Source organism: Epinephelus lanceolatus, chromosome 6, assembly GCF_041903045.1.
Source record: "Epinephelus lanceolatus isolate andai-2023 chromosome 6, ASM4190304v1, whole genome shotgun sequence".
In the NCBI taxonomy this organism is placed as follows: domain Eukaryota; kingdom Metazoa; phylum Chordata; class Actinopteri; order Perciformes; family Serranidae; genus Epinephelus; species Epinephelus lanceolatus.
The window spans coordinates 42,400,150-42,417,907 of NC_135739.1; the positions used below are offsets into that span (position 1 = coordinate 42,400,150).

The 17,758-nt window shown below is 40.6% G+C and overlaps 1 protein-coding gene and 1 long non-coding RNA gene across 6 annotated transcripts in view; one reads left to right on the forward strand and one right to left on the reverse strand.

Annotated features, from left to right (window-relative positions):
* Positions 1-3,177: 3,177 nt before the first annotated feature.
* LOC117253293 (uncharacterized) lies at positions 3,178-4,438 on the forward strand. Its single transcript, XR_004501384.2, has 3 exons — positions 3,178-3,760; positions 3,883-4,089; positions 4,219-4,438. It is a non-coding gene; the product is annotated as an uncharacterized LOC117253293 (long non-coding RNA).
* Positions 4,439-5,482: 1,044 nt separating this feature from the next.
* Positions 5,483-17,758, reverse strand: part of LOC117253947 (epidermal growth factor receptor substrate 15-like 1) — a 151,902-nt gene continuing 139,626 nt past the window's right edge. For all 5 annotated transcript variants that reach the window (XM_078169073.1, XM_078169075.1, XM_033621854.2 and 2 more), the window contains one exon: positions 5,483-16,804. In XM_078169073.1, the coding sequence (XP_078025199.1) occupies positions 16,658-16,804 (147 nt within the window). In that variant the 3' untranslated portion in view covers positions 5,483-16,657. The remainder of the gene's footprint in view (positions 16,805-17,758) is intronic.

Sequence of the window (17,758 nt, forward strand, 5' to 3'; positions counted from 1 at the left end):
TTAAAGGACTACTGCTCATTTCAAGGGTAATTCATGTTTACAACCCCAATTCCAAAAAAGATGGGGCACTGTGTAAAACTTAAAGGGCCAGTGTGTAAAATGGGTTGAAAACAGTGACATCAGTGGTCAAATTCTAGATTGCAGGGCTCACTCGCTCACCCCTCCCATCGGGTAAATGACGGTGGCCTCGTAGGGACAAAAAGCCTTGCGCAGACACGAGTTTTTCAGGAGTAGGTCTATCTAGCGACAAGGTGAATGTTTATTTAGAAATCAAAGCCATGTTATGATATTGTAATGAATCACTCACGAGCAGGAGACCAGAGTAGCGTTCGGGAAAAAGGCCCATTTATTTGAGCGCTCCAAAAACTCTGGTAACACTCCAGGGGGTAAAAGACTCCGTCCCAAACTCTGACTCTTCTAGCGTAACACACACACTCCATACACACATACTCGTTTACACTACCTAGCGGGTACCCCCTCCCCTCTCTGTTCCACCAATCTCCAGCCCGCACACTGACTGACAGTGTAGCCTGTAAACAGAGCTCAGCTGTTTATTTAGCCTAGCAATATCTCCGGACTATTGTAGCTGCAATGGACGACTTTGAACGGGATTTTGAAGAGTTTCTTGTAGCGGACACAGAACCAGAGCCATACCTGTTTGAGCCGGAGCATACAGATGAGGAACTCCATGTGTTGGATGCTGAGTGGGCGAGATGAGAGGCTGAATCCTCTGCTCCCATTTTGCTGCACACAATGGGATTCGGTGTTACCATTGTTGGGGAGATATATCATCAGGAGGAAAAGCGCTGCAGAGAGTGCATCACAAGGAGTGAAGTTGCGCCTTCTTTTCCTCGCAAATGACGGTTCGGGTTCATTCTCTCCTGTTGCGTGGTAAGTGTGGTCCATTCGCAAACTTTATAACTAAAAAAACTTTTCACTACTCTCTATGGACGAACTACTAACACTCTCTGCTGTTTCCTCCTCCTCCTCCTTCCTTCCTTCCGCTGTCTTCGTTGGTTTATTTATACACGCGAAACAAGTTCTCTGGCTGGCTGGATTGTCCGCTAGGGGTGCCTTACATACATGGCGGCGCAAGATGGCGACCTCTCTAAAGCAAGGCCCAAGACCCCAGTCTGGGGTCTCTGTTATCATATTTTGCACTTCATAATGCACCACACATTTTTTATAGGAGACAGGACTGGACTGCAGACCGGCCAGTCTAGTACCTGCACTCTTTCACTACGAAGCCACTCTGTTGGAACACATGCAGAATGTGTATCATTGTCTTGATGGAATAGGCAGGGACGTCCCTGAAAAAGATGTCACCTTGAGGGAAGCAAATGTTGCGCCAAAACCTGTATCTTTCAGCATTCATGGAGCCTTCACAGATGTGCAAGTTACCCAGTAGCGGATCCTGATATGGGCCGAATAGGCACTTTGTCACGATGCGTCGGGGGGCGGCAGAAGGGCGGAGGAAGGGGGGTCATCACTGATGGATTTTGCAGCAAGGAAGGCCAGAAGGGTGAGGTTTTAGCTGCAAGTGTGTTCTTCTGATCAGTGCAGTAGTATCAAAATTTTTGCTCGGGTTTGGCACACTTGACATGCTGCTGTTTTGTGCTATGCGTATTCAAGTGCTGGAATCTGTTATTTACGTGACAACGCCTGAACGCAACACACACTCCGCTCCAGTTGAGTGTGTGTTCAGTGCTGTGCCGCGCTGCTGTGCAAGCAGCATGTTACGCACTGTCCATAACAATAACTATGTCAGGTAACAAACTGCGTCGGACTCGGTTCGGGTTCGATCAAGAAAATGCGGCCCTAGCCGCGCTCTAGTGTGCTCACCTGTAAGTGCGCGCACGTGTCTGTGTCTGTGTGTGCACGCGCATTGGGGCGGAATTCTGCCATTCCCGATACAGAGAGCAGAGGAGATTTGTGAAGGTGCGACCATGTAGAGACAGAAATGACATGCCGTGGTGTAAATAAGATAAATAACATAAGGCTATTCAGTTGTTTGTTTTGGGTGGGCGCCATAAGAGGGTGTGGCCCAGGGCGCCATTTAGGCTAGAACTTGACCATGAAAGAGTGTTGACATTGCACTTAAGGAGCATATCCCACTTTGCATTTCTGTCTTGTCTTGTTGTAAACTCATAATGGAAAAATATTATGTTAATTGATTATATCTAATAATATAATTAATTACAATTATATCAATAGTATAATTATAATGAAAAAATATCTTTAACTTTCTCCAAAATTTGTTAAATTTTTTTGAAAACTATTACTTCCTTAAAGTAGGCCTTATATTGTATATTGTTACATGTTTTATGTCTAAATGAAAAAGAAAGACTAATGTGAACGTATGTAAATAGACACAAAGGGAAATTAATTGATTTGTGACATACTTTTTCATCTTTGGGCTTGGGGGTATAGTTATCAAGTATTTTAAGGTCAAAAGGCTCAAGTCCAAGTGAAGTCACAAGTCATCTGTGTTAAAGTTCAAGTTGAGTTGCAAGTCTTTTTGATTTTGTCATCAAATTTGTCAATTTAAATTTGTCAATTTAAGTCATCAAATTTGTGACCCGTGTCCGACTCAAGTCCAAGTCATGTGACTCAAGGCTACACCTCAGCTTATACCAGAGATATTGGATAAAGGAGATACCCCACCGTAGGCTTACCCAATGTTAAGAAAACGATTACTCTTCCTGTCTCCTAAGTGGGCGTGGTTAGCTCTCCCTCCAATCAGAGCCTGTTCTCCCTCAACCCCCCCCTCCCCACCACCGTGTTGAACAGAGGCTCTGTGGATGTCTGTGTATGCGGATCGAAAAGAAGGTGGAATGAAAATACATTCTTCCTATTATTGCAGCCTATTGTTGCACAAAGCTTGGGCATTTTTTATTTGTTACTAGCGGTAAATAACTGTTTGTAAGCTGTGATTTTACCGCCTGTTTATCAAGATCAAAAGATCTCGCGAGAACTTGTTTTCTGAGACGGACAGGGCTCAAACAAAGTTAACTTTCTCTTGATCTGTGCGGATGAAAAATGCAGCTTTAGTGTCAGAATGTTGGTAAGATGTGTGGCTTGTGGAAAACGAACCCAATATTTACTTTAGTGACTATAAGGCGAAAGAATTGACCATAAATTGTGATCACGTTCATTTTCCTCATTGACGTCAATACATTCAGAGCTGCCGCAAGTCTCCTACGGGGGCGTGGCGCTGACGTCACTGAATCAGGAAGTGAGCTGAGTGGGGTATCTCGCTTTATCCAATCTCTCTGCTTATACCTGTGCTTTTTCTGCACAGTTAGAAAGGCCAGTTGGGCTGATACAAGAAGCACTCCACCAGTTTTACACATACTGGCCCTCATTTATCAAACGAGCGTAAAAACAGGTGCAGATCTGAGTGCAGGATTCATCTTACGATAGGACACACGTGTGATTTATGAAACGTTCGTATCTGACCAGTCCCAGCGTACGAATGATCAGGCCTTGATAAATGCGGCGGCTGAAATCGATCGTCATTAGCATGTCGCGCCCTTAAATATTCATGGTTCAGAGGCCTCGCCCTGTGAGGTCGCAACATGGAGGGGAGAAATATTGCAAAGAAAAGAAACTTTTCCGAGCTGGAAATCGACACCCTCAAGTCTGAGGTGGAGGTAAATGAAGACGTGCTTTTTGGAAGTTTAGAAACTGGCATTAAAGGAGCCCATAAAAACGCTGTCTGGAAGAAGATCACGGAGGCAGTCAACAGCGTCGCCAATAAGTAAGTCAATAAGTAGTCTATAGCCTAATCTAATATTTAAAAAAAAAAAAAAATCTTTTATTCATCCATAGCTTCATAGCCAATATCTGGTAGTTGATCAAGTCACAATTCTTTACGTTTAGGTCAAGAAAAAGTGGTCAGACTTAAAGCTGGCAACAAAAAGCTTTTAGGCGCAGCAACACGCAGATTGGAGGAGGCCAGCCAGACCCCAGCCTGACCCTGACGAGAACCGTGGAAAGAATCTCCTCACTAATCGTGTCAGAATCTCTCTGGCATAAGTGGTGGTGGTGGAGACACAGGCGCACGTGCATCGGAGCCGGAGCAGAACGGTAACTAACAGCCCTCCTTTTACTTGCATTAGTTAATTTAACCTGACAGTACACTACTGTCCAAACAAATAGGCTTACACGTGTTACACAGGTACACATTTTTATTGTTTTGTTTAAATGCTGTTTCAGAGCCAGGCACCTGCGGCATGGCGTCCAGGTCCTCTCCCCAGAGCGGTCCCACCGAGCCAGGCAGGCGAGCGCGTGCCCTCCGCCTCCCGTGCTTGGCCAGTCATCACGGCAGAGGTCCTGGAAAGGCAGACAGAAATATGCCATTTATTGGCTTCAGTTAGCACGCTAGAGACAATTAATAACACGCTAAAATAAATTAACTAGAATCTAAAAAAAAAACCAACCCCTGAATAAAATGTTTAAATAACTAAATGTTGTCCATTGTCTGTATTGAATATCCCTATACTCTTATAGTCTATACTTGCATTACATTACTGATTAAATAGGCCTACTGTAGAGCACTTACACAACTTTAAAGTATAGCCTACTTTACATTTTAGAAGCGATGAATGAGGTCCTGTCTCCTCCGTATAGCCCCCTGGGCTGTGCTGGCCACGGTTCCCGGCATTGGTTCATCTGGCTGCGCCGGCACATCAAACGGCACTCCATTGTCTAAAGCAATATTGTGCAAAACTGCACAGGCCAAAATGATGTCGTACACCTTTTCTGGGGTATACAGCAACGTTCCTCCCGCTGGTCCAAGACAGAGCCACCTGCGCTTGAACAACCCGAAGCAGCGCTCCACCGTGACCCGTGTGCGTGTGTGCGCACTGTTAAACCTGCGCTCCTGCTCTGTGGCAGGGTTTGCCAGCGGGGTTATAAGGTATTGAGGGGATAACCTTTGTCACATAGAATATGAACCATACCAAAATGTTGTCATTTAATAGCCTACTTATCGAGGAGACACCGGCCCTGCAGTGCGCTGTCCCGTAGCCGTGCGCCCCCCCGGACACGATACCGTTTAGTGATAGCCTGGCATCACAAATTACCTGTAAGTTAATAGAGTGGTAATTTTTGCGATTGATGAATGCGTAATCATTCATGGCTATTTCATTTTGTCTTATTCGTTTTGGGAATCCTTTTTTAATCTAGCCTACTGAATATGTGGCTGCATATGCTTAGATGACAAGTTTGAGGTTTGTTTAATAATTATTTTCAGACTCAGCCAGATCTTGCTGTGCTGCACCGCAAAAGTGATGTAACCTGGGTCATCTCTGTGGAGACCTAGGAGCTAACCAAGACATAGAGGGTCAAAAGAAAATATGCTGCATTGCATTATGGGGAATTCAGTGATTCCTGGAGTTTCACCCATAAGCACTAAAAGTATTTAGGCCTGTGCTACTAGTAATTACCTGTCACCTGTAACAAGTCAAGCAGCAGTCCATTGCCATTTAACGGAAATGTTTATTCTAGTAAACAGTACAGACCATGTGGAGAGGATCACTGTTCAAAATAAACCAGCATCTGTTCTCTCCTCAGCTATTAGTGTAACTGTAAGCAGTCCTCCAAACTGTTGTTGTTACTTTATCGTCTTCATCTTCACTTTTTATAGGACAAATATATCAGACATGATACTATACAGACTGTACACACATCATCTTAATAAAGACAGCTCAGATTATTTCGCCTACACCGGAGGAAGGGCAGTTGAAGGCAGGGGAAAAACCCCCCAGCAACGACAAGATTTAGAGAATAAACACAAAGTGAATGGAGAATAAAACAAGTCCCTCTAAAATCAGTTTTGGCAGCTTACTATTAAGCATCAGTGTTTCAGTAAGACAGAAATTAAAAGGCTTTATACCAAAATGAAATCGCCACCAACTTGAAAATGAAAAATGAAATTAATATTTAACCAAGGAATAATTAAGTTGTAAATCTTCATATTTTTCATCTTAACTGCTAATATAGTTAATTAGAACATATGTTAAATTTATGTATCCACTTTCTTTTCCCCCAAATAGATAAAAAGCATCAATAAAAAGGTTTGTAGATTCTGCAGCTAGTGGAATGCAATCAAAGCATGAAGTTCTACAAAAAAAAGTCAGGACAGAGGAGTAGGTGGCTGCTGGTGCATAAATAATCATATTAAAAACATATGCTACATTATCAAAAACATCAAACTGGTTTCACAGGATACATAAAACAACAATAAAAATAATTATCGATTGCACAATGGAGGTATCAGATGACAGTATAAATGATGGTACTGGTGTTATTCACCTCTCTAAGCAGTACACAGTGGACACACTGAGGTCAGAGAAAAGTGGACAGAAACCCATGAAGAATAGACAGGTTCACAGCTCACATCAGGCTAGGTGTCATCTAGGCTATCTATATGTTTTGGTACCAACTGAAATATCTCTGGAACAGTGAATGTCAAAAACTGTCAAGTACCATAGATTGGCACCAAATATCTGGTTGAATTTATAATATTGTAACTTCCTTGGTGATGAAAAAAGTACCCAGTTTAATTTCACTAATTGACATTTGTCCATAAAATCAAAATCTAAGAACTAAACAGTCTATTGTTTTTATACTTGTTTTCGTTTCTGTACCAAGACTCAGGTTTGACCACTGGAATCAAAAGGTCCAAATGACATCCAGCACTAGCTCTCAGTGTGTGCATACCCTGGAAACAGCACTTTGACAAAAAACTAACTTTTTTTAAACAAGCTTTCAAACATAAGATGTGTTTGAAGCTCCAGAAAAGCCAGTAAGTCAACCTTGAGGAATGAGTTTTTTCTCAGTGCTTTCTAATATTCAAGTATTGGTTTTGCTTCTGGGAGGCAGCATTTAACATTTCACATGACTACTGTAACATATTCTGTGAAACCCTCTGCTTCCTGGATGTTGCCATTTATACTGTGTGAAAATATTGATGCGTACAGAAATAACTATGACCACAGAATGTCACAGTTCTGCTCTGGAACAAATCTTTGACAATGACACAGAAATCAACAGAAGAGTAGCCCAAACCTCCTCCCAGAACAGAAGGTACCAGGTATCCTGTGACACTCACATCTTGTCTTCATCATAGATTTCTGCTCACACGTTTCACACAGGCTTTGCTTTCAAAATGCAGCACACACTGAAACCAAATTTAAGGGGACACTTGGACATTTTAAATATTAGTCTTTTTTTGCTGCACATGATGCATGTCACACTGCTGTGAACAAGTTGCTAGAGCTTTAGATAACTGAAAATTGCTTTGTTAGCAATTTCATTCCATATTTTTTTTTCAAAATAAACTATCTACTTGTGACCATAAAAGGTGACGTGATTTTAAAGGGATAGTTGGAATTGGAAAAGTGAGTTTGTATAGGGAACTTATCCATAGTCAGTGTATTTCATGCATTAGATGTCTGTCAGCATGCCCTCAGTTTGAAGTAGTGGGCTTGAGTAGAGGTCTCAACGGGCTAAAAAAATTTCAACCCGAACCAAGCCAACCTGTGTGAGTTTTGGCTAAAACTTAGCCCGTCTGAGATCATCACATGAAATACTGAGCCTGAGCCCAACCAAGCCCTTCCACCACAAAAAACACCAGTCAGCTTCTGATGCCCGGGACACACCAGCTGTGTGGCGGCACAAGCCACGTGCGTCTCCAGTGGAAAACGGGCCAGCTCGGTGAATCACCGACTGTCAACACTGTTTGTCTCTGCCAGAGAAGCTCCCTACTGCGGCTGGGAGGAAGGACAGAGAGCATGGGCTAGGCTGGTCATTGGTCAAAAGCCACCAGGCTACAGTAAAAGAAACTGGAGATGATATCAATCAATCACTCAAACAATCAGTCACTCAATCAATGTATAATATCTATGTTGGTTTTATATTTAAATAAATAATAATTACATAAATTAAGATCAGAGTGCTCACTTTTTATTCTATTTTTTTAATTAAACAAAGAAAGAGAGATTTTTTTCTTTTTTTTCCCCCATAGCCCGAGCCCTACCCAATTCGGCCAATCAGTGCAAATTTTTGGCCCAAACCCATCAGACTTTTCGGAACCCGACGGGCTTGGGTTGAGATTGAGACTGATTCCGTTGGACAGCTGTTTTGATGGGTAACAGCTCCCCATCTATGCTCTCATCAAAGCCACCAGACTCCACTGACAAAAGAAGGAATTTTAGCTTGCTGAACACAGGAGCTGCTGGTCTACTGCTGCTTCCATCAGTTAGTTATTTTGTGTTTATGTGACTTTGGTGAATCTGAACTAACACTTTTTTAACTCCCAAAGTCACACAAAAGCACAAACAAAATAACTGATGGAGGAAGTAGTAGACCAGCAGCTTCTTTGTTCAGCAATTTTAAATCACTGTTTTTCTCAATGGAGTCTAGCTTTGAAGAGAGCGATATAATGGCTTCATTTTCCCATTGGAAATCACTGTCTTACATTTAGGTAAATTAGTGACAATATTCTCATTATAGCATACACTGAAACTGATCTTGATTTTGTTTTAGGTGGGGCTTTTTAGGTGGATAAAATGTGTTCTGTTGCTGACCCCTCCACAGCATTGCATTGCTTAGCTTTTAATGTTGGACTCCAGTCTGCTTCTCCAAATTGCGGGTGTCCTGACTGACATCGGTTTGTAATATACTGTCTGAAGTGGGGTTGTATCCCATACAACCCCACTTCATGAAATCTCAACTATCCCTTTTAAGATATGTTGTCAGTAGAAACAAAACGAAAACAGGGTGGGGGAGGAGGGAGACTAACATGTTGATTTTGCTCTTTTCATGTGATTAGTTGGAACCCCATTCTTACACTTAACATAGGCTTAAATACACTCTAAGCAAAGCAGTGTTGGCATTCCTTATCAGAACTAACGGGTAGTAGCTGACATCAAGCTACCTTGTTAGCTGATAGCTGATAGCTAACAACACCCTTTGGTTTCAGTGAGGAATGAAAGCAGGTATAATGAGGTTCCTCATACAGTAACATTCTCACTACAGTGTGACAGGAGCAAGGCAAAGACTCAAAATGCCACTATGAGTTATAGGACTGTGAGGTAAATGGAAGCTGTTTGGAAGGTGTTAGCTGTGAAAGGCTTAGTGAGGCTCACCATGTACCATGGACACTGCTCCCCTACAGGTACACAGTTTGTAACAGCTACAGCAAAGTAAATATTCATGAGATGTAAACAAGACAAAACATGGCAGGGAAAGGCAGTTCACATTTCTATCTAGCAAAGTCAGTGGCTACACATCAACTTTAACTTGAGCATTTCTGTCCAATTTAGGAGAATTCACATTATTATCATTTTTACCCCCAGAAAGGCAGTTCCATACATATAGCACATCTGGGGGAAAACATTGTTCGATATTTCAGTCATACTGCTGGCTTCCTCATTACCATCATCTTATTCAATGTGGTAACTGGAGAAGCAAATGAAACACTGAAAATAACACAAGGTCATCTTGTACCAGTCAGTACAAAGCCTTCTGCAGATGCTGCTGTGACCTGACTCCAAGACAAAGTTTACATATTATCTTAGTAGTTAGTATTATTTTTTTCATCACAATATGCTTGTCCAATTACTGGGTTAGAAATGATTTTGTTTGTCCTGCAGATCCATCCAAAATACAGCTTGTTGGTATTTCACAGAGACCTGGGGCCTGTATCACGAAGCGAGATCAACCTTTCCTGGGTTACCCAGACCTATCCTGGGTTGACTAACCCTAACAATGGCAATCAGGATAATCGGTATCACGACGCTGGATATCAACTCGGTAACTCAACCCAGGGTTGCTTTATCAAGAACCGTGAACGTGCACGCAACGGACCAATCACAATCATGAGAGAAGTGCAGCATCACTGAGCGTCACTGAGCGTCCTCACAGAGCGGCGTATGCGAGGAGAAAAAAAGTATTTCTCGTGAAGATCAGAGATTAAGTCTACTAAAATATGAGGAGGAGAAAAGCAACATTACAGAAAAGGCCAACATCGTGGCAGCTGCAGGAGGAGGAAACATGCGTGGCAACGCATAATGGGATGAATAATGTTTAAGTTTAGATTAGTTTATTTGCACGCATGTTAAAAACAGACAGTATAAAATTTACAAGATTAAAAAAAGAAAAGTGCCGGAGAGGTTAGAAGCTACTAAAAGCTTAACAAAGAAATTCCCCTGTCAAAACATCGATGAAATCACATAATAGAGAAGAAAAAAAAACGGGTCAGGAAAGAAGAAATAGAGGAGAGAGGGAAAAATCAAGACAAAACAAGGTAGCAAATAAAATTATGTGTAGGTTAAATTACTCATCACTGGTTCAAGTAGCTACAGTACCTGTACATCTGACACTGATCACACCCTTGAATCCCATGAAATCAATGCTGCGCAGATGAATTGTGTGTATTACAATTATCATCTAACATCATTGTGTCTGATAAATTGGTCTTCGTCATAACGTTATATATGCTACAATAAAGCTTAAAGCTGATGCCATAATTAAATCATATCAACACCAAATTGATAGTCTGAATAAAATCATCCTGATATTGAGCTGTGTTAGAAATTAACAGCTGCGCAAAAATATACTTAGTCTCCCTCTTTAAAAAGGAAAATCCCTCAAACACCATCAAGTGTAGACATGATAGGCTACTTTCCACATTTCCAGCTGTCAATTAGGCCCATTATCTTTAATAGCGATCATTTCCTCCAACAAAAAAAATGTTGGCACTAATTAATGGTGCTATTAACTGTCTGTAAATGATAAGTTTCTTTCTTACGAAGGGGTGGGATGAAATTTCGACTTCTTTCCACTCCTTTTTGAACAATCGTTTCATTGTCTGTTATTGTTGCTTTCTTTTCTTTTTTAATGTTCAAAATAAACTTTCAAATCAAAATCAATCAAATTAATTAAACTTCCTGTCATGACTGGGCTGCATTTCTGCCAGCGGAGTCATTTTTTTCCGAACAGCTGATTGGCCAGTGGGTGGTGCTTTTAATAGGATCAGATTCAACCCTGAACTTACCCTGCTCCGGAGCAGGATAGCCGTTCAGAGTAAGTTACCATGGTGATCTACCCCAATAAGAACTGAACCGGCTTCGTGAGACCGAAAACCCAGGGTTTACCCTGAAGTTACCTCGCTAAGACATTAATCCTGCTTCCTAATACAGGCCCCTGGTCTTGAGGACAATCACACTATGCATCACAGTCCTGGATGGGTGTCTGACAGAATCTATACATTTCTGTAAATTAGGAATTCATAAAATCCATGTGGGAAGAATGTTAGGGTATAAACTCCCCTGAAATTGGGCAATCGATATAGCAACATTTAAGGCAAAATACAACTAGGCTAATTAAGCAGGTCTAAGATAAAAAACTGCAACAGAAAGAGGTTAGGTCAATACAAACAAAAATACAAACAGTGTAATATCAAATCATGAGGCATCATCCTGTATTATGAAATCCTACAGATAAGTCTGGAATCTCGTCAGCAGCTGTGTGCTCAGGGCTGCCATTGAAGGCGGGAAGCTATATTGAAGATACAATACTGACAACAACTGTTGTATATTTGGCTACCAGTGGCAGCACTGTGCAAACTTCTGTTGAGCTGACTCCTTTAGTTGAATGAAGAAAAATCCTGAGCCAGCTTTGGTTTTACAAAATCATGTCTTGCTTCTCAAAGTCAAGGAAGGATCCTTGAACTGCTGAATTTCAAGGAAGCCATGTCATCAATTGTTGCTGTGACTGTATGTGTGATGTAAAAGATCCTTTGAATTATACCGTGAACCGAGTCCTTCATTCAGAGGATTTTCAAGGATGCGTGTATCCTCAGCGGGCATGAAATACCCACAATCCTTTGCGCACAAATTGCCAGAATTGAAGGTGGTGCCCTCTTCAATGAAGCAAACCTAGGCGCTTGCTTGCCCATTCCAATGTGTGTTCACCAAATGCTAGGAGGGAATCTTACCTAGCATCTGTAAGACCTGACTTGGAAGGACCCATCCTCTCAAGGAAGCATCCTTGACTTTAAGAAGCACCAATGTTTTTGTTTCTTTATCACCTTAGAAGTTGTTAAGGTCAGTTTATGTTTTCAAAATTCTAACACTCCTCTTAATGATCCTGACACACCAAGCCAAAGCCAGCCGTCAGTTAATGTAGGGCCAGTGGTGAGCATCTGTCGCCCTAGTCTTTGCAGTGTGTCCTGAACTATTGGCCCTCATTGACCCTTGTCAGCTTTTTTTCCAGCCAATTCTGCATGTTCAACCCACTGTGCAGCCAACGGAGTGATGAATGAAATCACTCTGATTGGCAGTTCAGCCCAGCACATGAGAGAAGAAACAGATTGAGGAAAGTCAGTGTTAAAGTCAAGTTAAAGTCAAGTGTGATCACAAGAAACTTAGTGCATGAGGTCAGATTATTTTTCTTCATCCATTGAGCTCTAGCAGAAATGTTTCCGAATGATTTGTGTTACTGGTCACTGGTGCACGGTGGATATGCTCTGTTCTTTCAACATCGGATTGGATTGTTAATGTGCTAACTGGCTAGCACGACGACATGAGATGACGCAACAATCAGCTTTTGTCACAGCTAGTTCTTTGATGTCAGTTTGGAGTGTCTGAGCCTTAACTGAAAACCGTCAAGCTGACTGAAATGTTCGAGTTCCATCAGAAGACATCCAGGGCTGTATTACAACGTATGATAGATCAGAGAGCAAAGCTCTGCTAGTGGTTACAATTGGTCTCAATAATAAACGCTAACAATGTCAAAAAGCTATTCTTTGACTAAACCAGGTGTAAGACTTCTTTCTCCCCGTGATTAAAAAGTTATGGTAAAAATCTGAAACTCCACATGTCAACCCCTAAAGTGACATTTAGGAGAACATGTGCTCTAAGCAGAATACAACTGCTGGGCATGCACATGGCAAAACACTGACTGAAGCATATGACTGGTCATGAACACACACTTAATACAGACTTGCATATATAAAACACAACATGATATTTGAACTTAGAACAGCGGGGCCCTAAGTGAAACAGAAAGTCTTCAGAAAATAAGTCCAGATAAATGATAAAACTCCAGTCTGCTTCACCAAAACATCAGTAACCACTTCAAGTAAAGGGGACAACTCAGAAGAAAACAAGGTGAGTGGTTAAGTCCATGCTGAACATCAAACTATGACACATCAGAAATAGCACTTCTTCTAATATTTCCAATTTCCAGCCTAATGACACCTGATTTCAGCGGGTTTAAAACCTTTCCAAACACTCTGCAGCTTGTGCCTGCTGGTCTGTAGGGCACTGACTCTAATTCAACTACAAATTATAGCACAAAACAGCACTGGATTAACTTGGATGTTCTTTTAAAACAAAAACATGTCAAAAATAATAAAATAATAACCAGCTAATGAAAATTGTGTTAAATCCTCATTCTCTACTAAGAAAACACGGTCAAATATAGAAAAAATAATTCCCTCATCTTGTCTTTCATTTGTTGGATGTGGTTTGACATCACAGCATCGGGATCAGAGTACAGCTGTCAAGACGACACATAGTTAGCTCTGTTATCTATATACACTGGACAGAGGGAGAGAGAGTACTGCAGGTCATCACAGCGAATCTCCACAGTACAATCTCATAGACAAAGAAAATAGATCTATACAATTTGTTGCCGTCTCTCAAAGGATATGTTGGCATTTGAAGCTGTTATTTCCATTCGTCAGGTATTTGTCACATTAGAGGGAAACAGTGTAATGATCTGGATGAAGTGGGAGGAGCCAGTGAGCCAGAGAAGGAGAGTGTCTCTCCTGGCTGATCTCAAACCTGAAAGAGAAAAACACATGCACTGACTAGGGGCAAGAATAACTGATTCCTCAGGGCAAAAAGCAAGAGCTGGAGGAGCTTTATCAACTCTGTTGGAAATAACCCTGTTACATCATAGTGACATCACTGGTGTTGTCTCAGCTTGGGCTCAGAGACTTTCCATTTATAAGAGAAAGCCTGTGTTAAATAAATAATAATAAGTTTTAAAGACATGGGCAACTACATCAAGGAAGTACCAATTTTAACCTGGGCCCCTCTACAGCACATGACCATCAATGGGTAAAAATTGGAAGAAGTGCCTTGACACCCTTATCATATCCATTTATGATGTGTGCTTCAGTGATGCATAGCATATTCCTTAACAAATCTGCGAATAAATAAATGATCACAAACTAAGTATCACACATACCCCTTTTCCACCAAATTAGCTCTGGTTCTTGAACTGGTTCCGTTCATAATTCCTGGACCCGTGGCCCTTTCTAATGAAACAGTCTACATTTCCACCAGTTTTAAGCAGAACTATTGTAATCAAAGATGTGTCATCAGCAGAGGGCTGAAGTAAATGATTGTAGCAAAATTGCGGATTATATTGATCACCTGCTAACTTCTCTTCTGTTCGGGACTGTTCTTGATTTTTGAGGGGAAGGGTCTGGTGCAAAAAGGGGGAGGCATGTCAAATAATTTTTTCAACATAGAGTTGGGACCTATGTCTTTTATTTTGGCTTGGGGGAGGGGCATACATGTTTATATGGTTGTTGGGGTTTTTTTTTTGTTTAGTTTTTTTTACTGCCGATTTTTTAAGAAATGCATGTTTTCTTTAAAGTTCACCAACTATACCATGTATCATCGCCAGAAACTGTAAAATCAGAAATTAATGCTGGATTCTCAAGTTTTTGCCTTCCTTGGACACATCATCACCAAATCTGACCTTAAAATGGTGATATTTAATCAAAATCCCTTAATATTACATCTCATTAAAAATTTGGCCAAAACTGAACTGTCTGCATGAGCTAACCAGCACGCACAACAAGAGTGCAAAACAAAAACACACAAAAAAAGGTAAAAAAAAAACAGGGCTTTTTTCAACTCCAAGATTTTGTCCTCAACTTTTAACTTTGAAACATCAACAGTTAAGTTTTAAAAATCTAAAAACGCATGTATGGTGGAAGTAGGGTCATGCATTTTCCACTTTCAAGGTGTTCTTAAGATATCATGTTATCGTGAGATGGATGCAAGGTCACGGTGACCTTTGACCACCAAAATCTAATCAGTTCATTGATGAGTCCAAGTGGACATTTGTGCCAAATTTGAAGAAATTCCTTCATGGTGTTCGTAAAGGACTGCATTCACAAGAATGTTTTTACTCCAAAACAAGCACTGACCAACCATTAATGAGACCACTACATGCTCTTTTACAATTTCTCACTTGACTTCTTCATTGTTGCATTCTCCATCCTCTCTTTCCAACCTGTAGTGTAAGACACGCCCACTGATGTCATTATGGTTCGCACTTCAGCTCAAGCAAAACCTGCTATTTTTTTTATTTAAGCTGAAAACCAACTTTTCAGGCAATTTGTTTTTGGCTGAAATGCTCTGAAAGGTTCAAAATTAGGTGCGGGAATAGGAATGAAACTGGTTCCATGTTGGTGGAAAAGGGGTAACAGTGAACCTGGAGCCATTGGGCCCCCTGAGGAATTGCCTGCTTTGCCTGGTTGATAATTCAGCCTTGTCTGGACTTAAGGGTGGAAGTCTCTAATCTTATCATACACCCTGGAGTAGTATGAAATCAAACTGAAAATACACTTCAACTTAACCAGAGTAAGATGAAAGATCAAAATTAATTTCAGTTCTGTACATCAAATACAGAGTTTAGTCATCTCCAAGCAGTAGGAAACATTTATCTTCCAGCAGAAGTGAAATAAATAATCAACTATCAACATACTCATTTCTTAACTGAGTTTGGGGAAATGACAGAATTTCCTGAGCAAAAAAAAAATTGAGGAATGAGAGAAAATTGTGAACTAAAAATTGTCAATCCTGAGGAGTGTCAGATCTAGTCTTCTCTATATGCCTCTCAATAAACAAATATTTATTTAAAGCCTCATCCTATCTTACCAGCAAAACAACTCAACACTTGATACTTACAGACAGTTATACCATCAGTAGCTCAATGACATATTCATGTCATCCCTATATACCAGGAAAAAATTAGTTTGAATTGTAGTATTATTTTTCTTCACAGCTGCTTGTTGCTACTGATAGCAACAACCATTTCCCCACATTGTGAGTGAAGAAGAAGAAAAACAAGTTGAAATTCAAGCTGTTGAGGTGTTCCATATCAACAACAGTCAGTGAGTATGCTCAGTCCTGTCCAGCCACTATAGTGCATATACAGAGTGCTTCTATTTCTTTCCATCAGGCCCCTCTTGGCTCTTCCTCCTCCTCTCCTTCTTCATTCTTCAGTTCTACAGTTCTACATCTCTTCATGTCAGTAGGAGAGTTTTGCAGTGATGAGTTCTCGGCCCTCAGTTTTGTTGGCTTGTTTTCTAAATGCAGGGTCAGCAGCCAGGTTTGCCGCAAAGTCCTTTCCATTCCATTCTTTAAGTCATAGAGTGTGGGGGAATGTAAATAATGGAAGTCCAGGTCCTGTGTGTGTGTGGACTGGAGTTTGTATGAATGCTTGAGAGATAGTCCAGTGATGTGCTTTGTGTCTGAATGTTTAGATGTCAGTCATGTTTGTCTGCATGTTAGCCTGTCTACGCGCTGTCTGTGTATCTGTGTGTGTTACAGGTTCCAGGTCATGCGTTGGACATCTCGGCCTTGCTGAGGGCAATGGCCAGCTCCAGGTCTTCCTGCTCCTGCTGTCTGAGCCTCTTCAGCCGCTCGCGTTCTGCTCGCTCACTCTCTCGCTTCGCCCACTCCAACTGCTGGGCCTCATTCCCAAACTGCAACGACAGAGACAGAGACAGAGAGAGAGAGAGAGAGAGAGAGAGAGAGAGAGAGAAAATCTGTAACACTAATGTCTCTTATTCTGTGCACATATGTCTCTGTTACATAAATGTGTGTGTTGATTATTATTTTGATTGCAGTTTTGCAGTGGTGTTGAACTAGACTGCATTACGTTATTTACAAACATGTGGAGGAAAGAGTGTGAGAAACACATTTCAATATAACTACAGAGATCCAGTACAACACCACCACCATGATTCAGTAATAGTAATAAATATATAGTGAAATTAATGTCTTTTAACAAAAACTAGGGCTGGGCCATATGGCTTAAAAATAATATCAAAATACTTTTTAGGCTTATCGCCTTTCACAGTATACATCTTAATATTGGAAATTGCCTGCAAACTACTGTAAACTATTAAAATACAAAACGATTAAATTAACTATGGTCACTGTTAAGCTAAATAAAATAGCTACTGTCATAATAAAGTAAAATAAAGTACTCATAAGAAAGTTAAATATAATACTGTTACAATAAAGTAAAATAAAGTACTGTTATAATAACATTAAATAAAGTACTGTTATAATAAGGTTAGGTAAAATACTGTTATAATGAAATAAAATAAAATACTGTCATATTAAGTCTAATTAAAATACTGTTATAATAAAGCTAAAAAATGTACTGTCATAATAAAGTTAAATAATTACTATTATAATTAAGATAAATAAAATATTGCTATAAAAAAGTTTAATAAAATACTGTTATAATAAACTAAATAAATCAAAGCAGAACCTCTGGTGCTTTTATTTTGAAGCCCTCAGCTCCTCTCAGGATGTGTTGATGTTTCTGCTGTTCATGCTGCCCCTTACATATAAGGATTTATTCAATGTGAGCTGAACACTAACAGCGCTCCATATGTTATTAATATAGCAAGTCGCACTGGTGCTCC